This window comes from Cynocephalus volans, chromosome 2 (assembly GCF_027409185.1).
Source record: "Cynocephalus volans isolate mCynVol1 chromosome 2, mCynVol1.pri, whole genome shotgun sequence".
Classification (NCBI taxonomy): Eukaryota; Metazoa; Chordata; class Mammalia; order Dermoptera; family Cynocephalidae; genus Cynocephalus; species Cynocephalus volans.
The window spans coordinates 120,040,802-120,055,964 of NC_084461.1; the positions used below are offsets into that span (position 1 = coordinate 120,040,802).

The 15,163-nt window shown below is 35.1% G+C and overlaps 1 protein-coding gene across 4 annotated transcripts in view; it reads left to right on the top strand.

Moving 5' to 3' along the window:
- The window catches only part of SMAD5 (SMAD family member 5), a 51,169-nt gene extending 41,760 nt beyond the window's left edge, over window positions 1–9,409 (top strand). For all 4 annotated transcript variants that reach the window (XM_063086136.1, XM_063086137.1, XM_063086139.1 and 1 more), the window contains 3 exons: window positions 84–305; window positions 2,465–2,721; window positions 4,392–9,409. In XM_063086136.1, coding sequence (XP_062942206.1) covers window positions 84–305; window positions 2,465–2,721; window positions 4,392–4,535 — 623 coding nt within the window. In that variant the 3' untranslated portion in view covers window positions 4,536–9,409. The remainder of the gene's footprint in view (window positions 1–83; window positions 306–2,464; window positions 2,722–4,391) is intronic.
- Window positions 9,410–15,163: the final 5,754 nt, after the last annotated feature.

The following is a 15,163-nucleotide window of genomic DNA, read 5'->3' on the forward strand; positions in this document are numbered from 1 at the left end:
GGTTAAAGGACAAACACATAAAGAATCTGGAGTTTCTGATAATAATTTTATTAATTTTTTTTTTTTTTCTGGTTTGTTCACAGATGTTCAGCCTGTTGCCTATGAAGAGCCCAAACATTGGTGTTCAATTGTCTACTATGAATTAAATAATCGTGTCGGGGAAGCTTTTCATGCATCTTCTACTAGTGTGTTAGTAGATGGATTCACAGATCCTTCAAATAATAAAAGTAGATTCTGTTTGGGGCTGTTGTCAAATGTTAATCGTAATTCGACGATTGAAAACACTAGACGACATATTGGAAAAGGTAATCTTATTTCCTTACATTCAACTGAATTCAGTCATTTGCTGTACTTGCTGTGTACCATGAATTGTGTATGGTGCTGGAAGCATAAGAGGAAGCTTAAGGCATGTCCTCTGCCTCAAGTTGCAGATACTGAAAAATGTCTTAATGAAATAAAGATGTAATTAGTCCCCTTTTTCTTATCCTGCTTAGTTTTTCTTCCTAGTACTAGGATCTGAAATCATATTATTCTTTGTTTTTTGAGTGTTACCTTGCCTGGAATGTAAGCTGTACAGTAATTTGCCTTGTTCACAACAATATCCTCAGTATTGAGGAGTAGTTAGAACAATGCCTGGCTCACAGTAAATACACACCAAATATTTGTGGAATATATGAATGCTGATGAAGGATTAGAATTTTATAATTATGGTACTTGCGGAATATTTTGTATTGAGATTGATTTGTAAGAATTAACATAACGTTGGAAGAGCAGAGTTAGTGTTGGGAAATCCAGTGTAAATGACATTAAGTTTTCAGTGGCTTCACTATCACCCCTGCCTTTTTTAAAATTCAGGTAACAAAGTTTTATTTATAATTCATCCTGCAAGGTGTTGCCACACAAACAAGCTAAGGCACTTTTCACAGTGCAATGAAATGTCATAGTCTCATGTACCAAGTAGTCAGGTAGGAAATCCATCCCAAGTAGAGTGTATTGCCTGTTTCTTGAGAAGTTTTGTTTTTACTCCTTGCTGCTTTTTGCTTGTTTGACTTGAGAAAGTCTTAGTCCCGAATAAGAGCAAAAGGTAAATAAATCTATTTGCAATGGGATTTCTTATAGAAGAGATTCAGAAATATACTGTGGCCAAAAATAAGTTGAAAACCAAGTTCCCGTTCTCTTGAAGTTACTGCCATGATTTTTTATGTGAAATGTCAAACATCTATCTGTGCATTGATTTTTTTTCCCCCCTTCCACTATAATAGAAATCATTTAAGGGAAATATCTATTTGGTGAACTCTGAAATTCTAGAATCAGTTTCCCCTTTTTTCTCAGTATACAGTTTTTGGACCCTTTCTTTCATGAGTCATTTTTATTTGTTCAGAAATAAAACAGTTTTAAGTGTCATGGCCTGATACAAGTATGTGACTCTCTTGTGTACAGAGATATTACAGGGATGGTGCTAAAAAGCACGGTTTGCAGTAGTGAAAAATTGTTCATCGGTAGATAGTTAAATAAATGAATGCATATTCTAGAATTATATGTAGCATTTAGAATATATATACAGTGGCAGATTTATATCTTAGAGCATAGTAAAATCTTGAAGATTTGTTTAAGTTACAAGAGCAAGTTTCTGATTAATAGAGTGTGATACCATTTATATTTAAAAACAAAACCAAACACACATACACACAAAACTGCACAAAAATATTCTGTAGGAACATATATATTTAATTAAATGCATGTTAAAAGGTTTGAAAGGACATACTCCAAACTAATAGTTTCTACCTCCGAGGAAGAAAAATGAATTTCAGGTGGTGGATGGATAGGTTGGGAGAATACTAGGTGACTTCAGCTTTAGTTATGTAATTTGAATTTTAATATTGAAGCTATTTTTACCTATTATTTATATATATTTTCAATATCAACAGAATTTTTTAAAGGAAAGTAAAATAAACCTCCCATTTGAAAGCTCTTTTTGTGACCTGAAATTACATATGTAACCCTGTCTTTTATTTTTTAATGCTGCTGTTCTCTTCATTAGCAAAAAGAGAGTGCAAAGCTCTGCCAAGTGACTGTTTGTGATAGTTGATAGCACCAAGAATTCCTTTGAAAAGACTCATCAAAAGTCAACTTTGGGGTTTTGTTTTGTTTGTTTTTTTGCCATTTCTTTCTCTCAGAGAGATGATAGATTATTGTTGAAAAAGGAAAAAAGAAAAACCCCTAAGAATGGAAAAGTAATATGCTGCCAACTTGAGGCTTAACTTTAGTTATTTGAGAACCAGTTTAGATGTAGGTAGACGTTAATCTCTTGATTATCTTTGGCAGCAGACGGCCATCTAGTGGTAGCTTCTATCTAAAGACTGTTTGCTAGGAATTAGTGGGTATTTCGGTTGCACCATACAACCTCTTTGGTTTCATTATAATGCTTTGTTAAGCTGACTCTCATGGTGCCTGTGTTTTTAAGGTGTTCATCTGTACTATGTTGGCGGGGAGGTGTATGCAGAGTGCCTCAGTGACAGCAGCATATTTGTACAGAGTAGGAACTGCAACTTTCATCATGGCTTTCATCCCACCACTGTCTGTAAGATTCCCAGCAGCTGCAGCCTCAAAATTTTTAACAATCAGGAGTTTGCTCAGCTTCTGGCTCAGTCTGTCAACCATGGGTTTGAGGCAGTGTATGAGCTCACCAAAATGTGCACCATTCGAATGAGTTTTGTCAAGGTGAGTGGGTTATTACCTGTAATGTAATTTGAGTCACTGTTATGTCTGTAGGTTATAATAAAAAAAATTTGTTAAATGAGAAGTGATAATTACTTTTAACTTGATATAATAGGTCAAGAATGAAATTCTTGGATTTATAATTTTAGTCACATTATAGGTCTAAGATTTCATTTTGTAATCCAGACATCATAAAATGCATGATTGATATTGATTTTGATATTGAATAAGGGCTGAGTTTATGAAGAGTTTCATTTAAGAGACTAAACTACTAGAAATCATTTAATATTAAAATTGCTTTTTGAGTTCCTTAAGCTTCATCAGTTTCAATTGTTATTAGATTCCATTAGAGTGACTGACAGAATTCGAGTACTAAAATTATTTTACTTGTATCTAAGCTGTGTTATTAAAGATTTGCAAAGTTCATATAACTTTTTAATCCTGTCATTTATTCTCCTGGCCTGATTTTATTGACATTCCAGAGATTATGGTTCATGAATAAATTTCGGAAAAAATTACAGTGATTTATTTGAGCAACCTGTATTATATCTACATGGTCCTTAAGGATTTAGCCCGAGCAACTGTCAAATGTTGTGTATGAATTTTTTCTTTTTGGCATTCAGTCCCATGGTCCAGTGTTTCTGTTGCTTTGCTCTAGGTCTATTGTATGTGTCAGTTTATCAATCACCCAGAAGGTAGATCCTCCTCTCTCTACAGAAATGTGACAAATATATTTATTTTAATCTCTACTCCCCCATGTTTTCCACTCTTCCCCACTCCCACCCCCAATTTTCCTGGGCCAGGACTACCATAAGCAGTAAAACAGAGAACTTGATCAATCCAGGAAAATAAAAGTGAAGATTTTCTGTTTTAATTTTTGTCTGGAGTATCAGCTCAATTTATTCCAGTAATTTCCCATCTTAAAGGATAATCACTATGTGGTTGCCACATTAAATTACACGTGCATGCGTTGGTCAGCATCTATAATGCCTTATCTAATATCAAAAAAAACTCCAAAACCCCCAAAAATCCTGAAAATCATAAATGGTTTGGTAACAGAATCTGACAAGAACTTACATAGGGTTGTTTATGGGTTTTATTTATCCCATTAAATGGGAATGTATCTCATTGCAGAATTTTTAAAAGAAAAAATTTTTTTATTGAAACGATTGTACTATATACATCTCTTTGGGGTACCACATTTAATATGAGTACCTGGGTGTAGTATGTGATGCTCAAATCAGGATAATTAGTATATTTAACATAGACAATGTAAGCATTTTTGTGGCCCTTTACTGATTTCCCACTAACCCTCCTCCGCCCTCCCCCTCCCCTTTCCTACATCACTGCAGAAACACTAATATTTTCTTCATTAGATATTGTACTATGTTACCTTTCTAAAGTTAAAAAAAAAATCTGAAACATTCTGGTTCCAGGGGTTTCTATTAAGGGGATTATGTGTTATTAAAAAATTCATATATCTTTGAATAATGCAGCTACTATCTTGCTACTTCCATGGTGAATGCTAAGATTGGTTTTGTGATAGTTACTCTTTTTAAATACATCGTACATATCTTTACTGTTAAACTATCTTTTGCTTGTTAGGTTAAAATTGATTTAGACTCATTGAAGTTTAAAGAGGAATTTGCTATGATATTTGCTTATTTTTACAGGGCTGGGGAGCAGAATATCACCGGCAGGATGTCACCAGCACCCCATGTTGGATTGAGATTCATCTTCATGGGCCTCTTCAATGGCTGGACAAAGTCCTTACTCAGATGGGCTCCCCTCTGAACCCCATATCTTCTGTTTCATAGTGCAGAAGTATTCTTTTCAATTATATTATTAGTGGACTTGTTTTAATTTTAGAGAAACTTTCAGTACAGATACTGTGAGCTTACATGGAAAACACATGCTACAGCCTTTTTTTTTTTTTTTTTTTACATAATTGTGACCAATATATTTGTATTTTGTGATGAATCTACATTTGTTTGTATTCATTTTCATGTGATTAACTCTCAAAAGTGTTGTAAAGGATGCACAGTAAGTATTATGCCCCAATTCAGAACATGCTCTTCAACTGGAACACACTTTTGCTTTATTGTCCCAACAATTTTTTTATTTGCTATTTTTGAAAAGCAGTGCATCACATGATGAGAAATTTATAATACTGTAAAAGGATATATACAGTGAAAAGTATGTCTTCCCTCCTATTCTTGATCTTCCAGATGCTATACTTTTACCAGTTTCTTTGTCCCACTAACTTAAAAAATATATGTAATTCATTGTTTTGCAAAAGCATATGGTTGGGGCTTAAAAGAAACTATAAAAAAATTTCTTTTATTTGAAGGAACACTATGCATTGCTCTAACAAATATTGTTCAGTATGGTCAAAGCAAAGTGATAGTTTTCTAGATGACATCATAAAATTTACATTCAATACAGCTAAAGTCAGTGTAATGTGACTTCATACTATATATCTTGTAAAACATTTCTTTTTTTAAAAAAAAACAATGATTGCAAATAACTGATCTCCAGTATATGTCATTTACTCAAAATCTATCATAAGTACTACTTTATAGCTAGTTAACAGTGCATGCACGGCCTTGTTCAGCTATGTTTGCTGCTTTTGGCCCATGTTGCAAGAACTCTAATTCTGACATGCATTAATCTTTTATTTTGCACTTTTATGGGTGACAGTTGTTAGTGTACCCTTTGGTAAAACACACTCAAGTGACTTAGACTTAGATGCTTGTCCTTACTTCCTTGGTACCCCATTTGTATTAACAAACACTACAGTTTATAGATTACAGTTGTAGAAAGTTATGCTTTTTCTAGCTTTTGTTTTATTTTCAACCTAGGATATGAGACTATTATTCTTTAGCTCCAACTTAAGGTGCCTTTTTAACTCTCTACAGTTTTATAGATGTTATTAATGTTGGAAAATCATGTACTTAATGCCATTGCTCTTACTTTCATAAGTCTCTCCATGCAAGGACCTATGCACTGTAGCCATAGGAAGCTCTTCAGTTGGTCCCCAAGGATGTGACTACTGGTCTGATATTTAAATCAATCAGTAGTGGATATTGGGACAGCTGATATAAAAGAATGCAGACAGTTCTCTCACTTATCATTGATGCTCTGTCTTTTTACATTGTTTTAGTACCTACATGGATGCTAGACCTCAGAACACAATTTTTAGAGAAGAAGGACATGAAAACTCTAAAATATCCATTTAGCCAGTCATGCCTTTGGCTTTAAGTAAAGGATTCTTAACCACTTTTTCTAGGGAGCAGTGAAATGGACATTTAGTTATGGCAAGAGAATGAAGAAATTATTTTGGGGGAAAAAGACCCAATTTACCTATCAGAAGCTTTATTTTCTGGTGCCTTTTGAAAGTATATGGAGCCATGCAATTCTTCTGTTTAAAATGTTAGTTTGGTTTGACTTTCTACTTTGCCCTTTCTTCTTTTATGATTTAAAAAAATACATTTTTTGAAGAAAAGATTATGCAATTCCTTTTGTTTTCTGTGTCATTATTTATTGCTTTTCTGAAGTGCAGCCAGTGGATGGTCTTATTTCTTTCAGATGAAGTGCCATTTGTGTTTCAGCTCAGTCCTTTGCTGAGTAAAAGGAATACTCCCTGACACTCATCCAGAATTGTGTCAGCCATGCGAAAGAGAATTCTGTTTAGCGATAGAACATATTTAGTGATAGGTAGATATTTTCATCATTATTTTACTTACCAGGCTCATGGCATGATCTTCAGGACAAATTCGTGGACAAAAATCATATTGAAAGATGGATACATGTAATCATCGTCAGTGAGCTGTAGTAAACTAGTGGAAGCTATTGAATCGTATTATCAGTGTTTTCAACTAAGTTAATTAAAAGTCATCTTATTTGGAGTCATCATGCCACAGCCTTTAGAGTTAGCAGGATTTTATATGACTGGCCTTTTTTTCCCCCCTTTAATTAGTTGGGTTTCATGAATGACAGTACTGAAGCTATTAACTGTTTCATGGAGAAGTATAAGCCTGCAATATTTCCTCAAAGGTGTCCACTTCACACCCCTGGATTTTAAGTGAAAATTGTGTTCAGTCCATCTGCTCATATAATCCCTAAGGAAGCCCACATATCAATGAATAGGAAACAAAATCTGCTAGTAAGCTAAAAACAGAAAAACCTAAGTAAAATTCTAGCCAATGAAAAGAAAGCACCTTTGAAAGAAACCATTTGAGAACATTACAGTTTTTTTATTTGATCTGCAGAATGGTTTATAGTCAAATTTTGAAAACTTCCTCACCACCAGAATAGTTACATTTTATAGCATATATAACATGTTAATAATATATGCCAGCCAAAAAGACAGAATCTGGGAATAATAAAATTGCAGCCAGTTTGGTAAATGCAAAAACCAGAATAGAATTAAAATTTCAGTAATGAATTCAACAAAAAGATGTCAATTAGAAAGGAGCAGGGTATAAGAGGTACATTTAAGAAAAGTCTCTACATGATAGAATATTGTGGTCTGGTTGGTATTACCTGGCTAAAGTTACGGAATGTAAACTAGTAGGCATGTTATTGATCTACTGAAACGCTTTAGAGAAAATTTAAGAAAGATATCAGTCAAAACTGTCAAGTATGTGTATCAGAATATAAATAATTTTTTACATTTTATTGTTACTGTAAAAGAAAATGGTGGTAATGGAACTGGCTGGGTTTCTGAGGTGAAATCCAGAGTAAGATTACTGGATAGACAGTTCAACAAGCCACAACTAATAGTACAGAAAGAGGATATAGCTATTTCATACTTTTATAACTTTTGAGAATAAGACATCCTTTTAGGATGAAAAACGATCAAAAATATTGAGATCTGAGTCTGTTGTACGATAAGAACTGGGGCTCATGTTATAAAACCTTCCATATTACCTGAGGGTACCTGTGAGAAACAGTTTCTTCCCCTGTAGTGGTTCTGTTGGAAGAGAAAGTGTATACAAAAAATGAAATCCTACCAACAGCAGAGAAAGTCTAGAGAATTGATAGTACCTCGTAAAGTGCTATTCTTCTATTATAGACAACATCTAATATACCAGTTTATATTCATTTCTTTATACTTTTGTAGTAATTTGTTTAATAATATTTTGGATCATTACCACCTTTTCCATTTGGAATACATTAGTATCCTTTTTACTTCTCAAGGAAGGAAGAATCTTTTGATAATTATTGAGTTCAACCTCCAATGATGACTTACATTTTAGACCTATTAACTTTTAAGAGGGTCAGAACCCTCTTTTGTCTTATTAGTTAAATCCTCGTTTAATCTCTCCAGTATGAATATAAATGTGTCCTCCATCTACCCATCAGCTAGATAAGTATCTTTCAGTAGATAGCCTGGTGGTTTTAGAAGTATGTGGTGATTTTTATGGGAAGGAATTTTCCTAAGTTGTTGTTTATAAGTGGTCTCAGCTATTAACTAGGGAAGCTTTTTAGGGGGTAATCTCAGGTTTGATGCCTGTTTCACCCAGAGCAGCAGCATTTTCCTCATTGATATAGGTGAGATCCTTAGGAATTCTTATCGCAAAAGATGCATGTATTGAAAGTAAGAATTTAAGGCATTTCTTTTGCGTAAATGAATTCTACCTGCTGGACAGAAACTTGGACAATTCTTTGAAATTCGCTGAATTGCAGTTTAGTGTGTCCTGATTACAGCAGGTAACTATTTATCAAGCCTTTGCTATATTGGATTTTTCATAAGAAACTTATATCCTAAAATACAACTGTATTAATAATGCAAGTGACACCCTAAAATTGGATGGTTTATCAAAACCAACAAAAGGGATTTCACACATTGTTTTTGCTTTTTAGAGTTAAGAGCGCATGCTATAGTACTTGCTGGTAGCAATTCCTGTAACACAAATGTTGAGTTATTTCATTGAAAAACAGGATTTTTCAGTCATTTATGGCACAAAAAAAGTTTGTGTAGTTCTTGTCCAAATAACTCACTTATTAAAAAGTCTTCGAATCACCATAAATCATCATCCTTTAAGGATTTATTTTAAGATGCTGTTTTAAAAAGTTCAGAAGTTTTTATACAGGTAGATTTTTCCTCCACTAATAGGTGGTACCTTCTTAATACTAGCTGATGTTAGCTATAACAAAACTCCAGTGAGGCCAGGGAATCCCAAATTCTTTGTAAAAGAAGAAATCTTTTAGGATCAGATTTCCCCTTCTAATACCATTGAAGATGATGTTGCTTTGATTTATCCATGAAGTATTTTAACTGTAAGAACTCTTGAAGATAATGGTTGGGTAAGTGATTTTCTTTTTAACTTGGTTGGTTAAAGTTGCATTTTGAAATTCACTTATTTTAAGATTGGATAGCGTTGTAATCATGAAAACTGAATGTTTGCATGTACTTACCCATGTTCTCTTAAAAAGATATATCATATGCAGATGGTAAAGACCAAACCAATGGCTGCACTGTAGGTCTGCTTCTTGATTTGTTCTGCTGCTTTTTATGTTGTAGAAAGTGAAATTCTAGCAACACTCTTTAATTCTGTTATCTTTTTGATACTTATTAAAATGTATTAGGATTTACTGTATCATGCTTTTCAAAGCCATAACTCTTAAAAACTTTGTTTTTGCATATTGTTTGCTAATACTTTATTTTAATAAATTTCAAAACCTGCTTAATGTGTCTTTTTTTTTTTTTTTTTTTTGTACTCTATTCGACTTAAGTTTTACTGAGTCGAGTTACAAAAAAGAGATGAGGTTATCAGTTGCTGTGACCTGCTGAATTTTCTGTTTGTGTGCTGGTGATAGAAAATGAATATACCATGACTTCCCACACTCAGCATGAGGCTTGCTCAGAATGATGGATATATTTTTCCGTTCTTTTTGTGAGGGAGATAATATGGGATTTTTTGTTTTATGTTTTGTTCTGAAAAGAAGATTTGGGCTTAGGGTCTAGGGTTTATGAATTTAACCACTAATTTCCCTTCTCTAGAGCTCATTGTCTATAAATGAGGGGGCTTGAGAATAGGCAGGTAGCTTTTAGCAGAGCTAGCTCTAAAGTCTGCCTGCCTGCATTTGAGGCCTGGACCTCATAGCTCTGTGCTCTTTGGCAAGTTGTGCCTCAGTTTTCTGATCCATAAAGTAAAAATCTACTTCATAGGATTTGGGGAAGATGAAATGAAGTAGTATAAGTAATGTACTTAGAACAGTGCTGGCACATAAGAGCTCCTATTTTAAAATTATTGTCTTTTATATTTTACTAGTTCTTTGATTTAAAGTAATTATTTCTGATGCTGCTTGACCTTGGTACATCAACCCTTGATTATCCACTTTGAAAGTTAGCTACATTTTTCTTTTTTTTTTCTGAAAAAAAAATTCAAATCATGGGCTAGCTTTTTATCATCCCTACCACTTTTACCACTCTATGTATTGAATATACAAGAAATTTGGACTCATTCTAATTAGGGAGGGGTGGTGAAAATTCATGTGCTGTGGCTAGAAGAGTGGAAAACCTCAAACTAAATATTTTAATTCCAAAGAATAAATATAAAAGCTGTTATTTTTCTCTTTAAAGAAAAGACTTCCTCAGAAGAATCAAGTTTTGCAAATCATTTCTTTCTTAGGTCTTATTATTTCAAAGGCATTTCATAAGATATTTGTATCAATTTCACTGGATGTTTTAGAAGCATACTAAAAACAAAACCAAAAAAAGCCCCACACGCTTATCCTGGCAATAGATTGCAGTGAGCACTGAGTGATGTTGGCTTCTCTTGGATAGTTTTCAAATTGCTATAGCCAAAACAGTGCAGATGATGAGGGAGTGAGACTCAATGGCTAATAATGTTCTATATTACAGCAATTTTGATGTTGTTCTTATTTTATAAATGTATAAGAAGGCTGTCAGCAGGCTGGGGCAATGCTTATAAGAAAGTGCTTATTTAGAGCTCTGCAGTATATATGATTGAAAGAAGGTAGCATTTTTAAAAAGCTCTCCCCCCACATTTAACATTTTTTCTAGTACTGTGATTTTGGTTGTTGAATTTGTAAGTCCATCTTTAATAAACTTTTTGCAAAAAAAAAAAAAAAGAAAATCTTGTGTTCTTTTGATCTAAATTATTTTTTTTGTTGTATTTTAAAGAAAGAGGAGAGGATAGGGGCTATAGGGAAAATTTAAGAGCTCTCGGCAGCTTAACCACAATTTTAAAGTATGTTGGATGGAAGGTGGGAAGGGGGAGGGCACTTCAAAAAGTTTGTGGAAAAATAGAATTGAAAGATAACACGGGTCTTTCCGTGAACTTTTTGAAGTAACCTCATATTGTATCAAGTGGATGTGTGCATAATCCCTAGTGAGAGCTATTTCCTGAGACCATTTATTAATGTTTGGAGATGGATTTTGAAAATCTTCTTTTACTTTGTCTTAATCTCTTACTCCTTCCCCATTCAATAAATTTTGTCCATTATCTTATTTTAAATAATACTTTTATCTGAGATAAATGCTGAAAATTTTAGAAGTACAGAATGTATACACTAAAACCCCAAACCAGTGGCTAACCACTAAATGTTTATGTGTGTGTCCTTCTCCCGTGTTCTGGTAGTCTTCCTACATAAGTCTTTTGCTTTCTTTGACAAATTTTTAGCTGATTCTGGGTGGAGCTTTAGCTCCTGTTTTTGAAAGTATTCTCAGAGAAGTTGTTTTGGTTCCATAGTCTTGAGTTCTATATACCCAAGAATGTTTTTCATTCTCCATAGCATTTACCACCATCTGACATACTGTGTATTTTATTTATTTACCTTGTTTATTGACTCATGGTAATGTCCTATGGGAATATAAACTCCTTGAGAACAGACCTGTGTTCCCACTTCTGGAGCAGTTCTTCATATATTGTAAGGAAGCACTCCGATATTTGTTGAATAAATGAGAGTACTGAAGAAAGATGTGAATTTTTTTTTTAATACTAGAATTCACCTTTTAAATGTAATAAGACAATTCTTAGTTGATTCTAGCTCAGCACTTTATTAGATCTCTTTATTACATGCCTCATAATAGAAGAAAGGAGGAAACAAGAAATTAGAACATTCATGTATCTATCTCTTTGAACTTTTGGACTTTTGCCCCAAAGGTATCAGCTTCCTGGAATTACTACTTAGAGAACCTACAAAATTGTCAAGTTACAACCTTAAACGTTGACATTTTGTATTTTCTCAGAGAAAGTAGAAAGGGCACAGTTTCCTTACAAGAGGAAATAACCAAAAAGGTGTACTTTTTATTTTAGAGCTTATGGGGTTGGGGGTGGGGTGTTTGGGGGCATGTAGTTTGATTGTAGTGACCTGGTATATACCCCTAATATCCTTCCCCAAATGTACCTGAGGGACAGGACTTTCATTGCATACAGCTGGGACGTTGCAGGAATACCTTTGAGAGACCAAATACAGAACAAATATGTGTCCCGTATTTGTACTTTAGAATAAAAAATTAATTTTGCTTTAGAGTGTTGTGTGGGTACTGTAGGGGGAGAAATTCAGGAGGAAGAAAAGCACAGAGGTTTGGTAGGGCTCTGACAGATTTTGCCCATTTTATGGTTTTGTCAGCATTAGCTCAGAAGCATAATTAATAGTAAACATTCCCTGACTGCCTTTTCTTTATATAAAATCACATGCAATGTCGTTTTCATTAACTTAGAATTGTTTAGGCCAAGTTAGTGATGTCAGTGAAAGTGAAGATGATTAATGCACAAACTAGTATTGTATAAATAGTAAGACTGCAGAGATGATGTTCATGTGGAGAGGTCCTTTCCCTTTCTTGTCTGTTTAATGAGCTATCTGTTCTCCTCCTCTTTAATTGTAGAATGCCTATGTCCAGCTGGATACCACATTTCCCAGCCTCCCTTCCAGCTCGGTATGGTCATGTTCTGACCAATAGGATATAAGTAGAAATGATACATGCCGTTTCTGCATTATACCCAGAAGAGAAATGTGCTTCCTGCTCTTTTTCCCTTCCCAATGGCTGGAATGCAAATATGATGGCAGGAATTAGAGTAGCCCACCTGGAAGTGGACATGGAATCAGGGATGAGGATGATAGTTGTGCTACTCCTGGAAGTTAACTGTGAGAAAGAAACTTGGGGGGAGGGTGGTGGTCCTTGTTATAACAGCTTAGACTATAACCTAATTGATACTTGTTCATTCAGTTACTCTCAGCAAACCTTTATCGAGTGCTTAGTACAAGTCAAGCTTTATGCTAGGCAGTAGAGTTGGAGTCATAGCTCCTGTCCTTAGGGAAAGTGAAGCTGAAACATAGTTTAGAATGTTTAGTTCCAACCTAATTAGGTTAATCTGATCAGTTTTGGATCGGGGTGAAGCACGAGTGGAGAATGAGGGAGACTAAAATATTCCTTTGTTTCCGAATATCTGTATTTTTTTCTGGCCCTGAGCAATATCATGTTGTTTGTTCATTTGCTCAACCAACAATTGAGGTGAGGGCCTGTTAGATATCAGGCTGAGGATAAACAGTGGATAAAAAAAATTCTTTACCTCATGGATCTCCATTCAGGTTGATGGAGACACCAAGCAAGGTAAATTAAATATATATATAGTGTGTTCACTGGTAAGTTCTAAGGAGAAGAAAATAAAGCAGGAAAGGGAGCCATTGGGGTTGAAGGAGGAAGGGAAATTGAAATTTTAGTTCTAGTAGCCAGGGAAGGTCTCACCGAGAAGATAATCTTTAATCGAAGTCCAGGAAGAGGCAAGGAAGTCAGTATGTGAAGTAGTGATTTAACCTATTGTTACTCAAGGCAATTCAGAAGGCATATGAATGATATTGCGAAGATCTGTGCTTTCCCGCAGGGAAAGGAGTAATTCAAGCAGAAATAGCTCAAGGTACAAACTTTTAAATTGCATGCTCTTTAGTCTCTATGGGAGATAGAATAACAACTGAAGTGTTACATAGATAAAGACAGGAAATGTTTGTTGCTAACAACTTTGTGGATTACCACCTCCAGGAAACTAGCCACTTGGAGGACCAATCAATAAGGGAGAGTTCAACTCAATGTCTTATCCAACACAAGTTTAGTTTAAGGCAGAAAATCAAGGAAGACATGTTCCTATGAAAAACACAAAGGCAGATTTATCTTAATCTCTAGCTCTGTTTTCCCACTATATTTCATTCAACAAATATTTATCGAGCATTTATTTTGTGTTTAAAGCTATGCTAGGCATTGGGAAAACAGCACTGAACAAGGCAGATGTTCCTGACCTCATATAACTTAGATGTTAGTAGTGAGAAGAGACATTAGATTACTAATTATGCAGTTATTTAATAGCTGTGATTAGGGAAGCGATTTGGAACTATGAGAGAATATAATTGATCTTACCTGAGGACTCAGGCAAGTACTTTTTGAGGAAGAGATTTAAGTTGAGACCGAAGGATGAGAAGGCATTAGCCAGAGGAGGGAGGAAAGACAAACAGCTCAGGCAGAGGGACCTTAGAGATTGAAAAGCCACTGTGACTAGAGCTTGGAGTACAAGAGAAGTGTGAGGAGATGAGGCTGGAGAGGCTGCGAGGGGGGATGGGGTCAGATGATTCTGAGCCTTGTAGGCCAAGGTCAGGGTTTATTTTTAATTCTGAGAGAAAGGAGAGTCTGTTAGAGTGTAAGCTAGGGCTGGAGGTAGGTATTGTGATCAGATCTGTGTTTTGATTGGAGAGAGGCACAAGGTGACGTAGGGCTTTGAGTTAGGGTGCTGATTGTGGAGATGGAGGGGAGTAGAAATAGAGTGGTGTCTAGGAGGTGGTGCATTACATGTGGAGTTTGGGGTCAAGAGTGACCACTGTGCTTTTTTTTTACTTTGGGCAACCACAAGCTGGTGCAGTTTATTGAGATATGGTGAAGGATCTAATTTAGAAAGAAAGATAAGTTTTAAACTTGAGTTTGAGGTTTTCTATGAGATTTCCAAAAGGAGATGTTGAGTGGGCTCAGAGATAAGGTTTGGAGGGAGTCATCTGAAAAGCACCGAAGCCATGAAGACGGATGAGATAGTTTAGGGGGAAAGTGCAGAGTGAGAAAAGATCCAAATCAGCTACCCTCCAACTCTGGGCATGCCTGCTGGGAAGCGGCAGACCTCTTTACTGTTTTGTGAATAGCCCATGACTGAAAAAGGACTGCAAGTCACTAATGGAAAGCAGTTGCTGTTTGTACTGCTGCAGGCACTTCTGAAATGGTCATCCTGGTTAATAAGGATGATAGCTCACATTCAGAGCACTTACTATGTATCAAACATGAGTTAAACACTTTACTTACAATGTCTCACTCAGTGTTGAAAATCCTATGAGGCAGGTACTATTATTTCCATTTTCAGATGTGGAAGCTTAGGTTATCAGAAATTGAGAAACATGATCAAGGCATAGAGTGATGATCAAGCTCAGCTCACCTGGC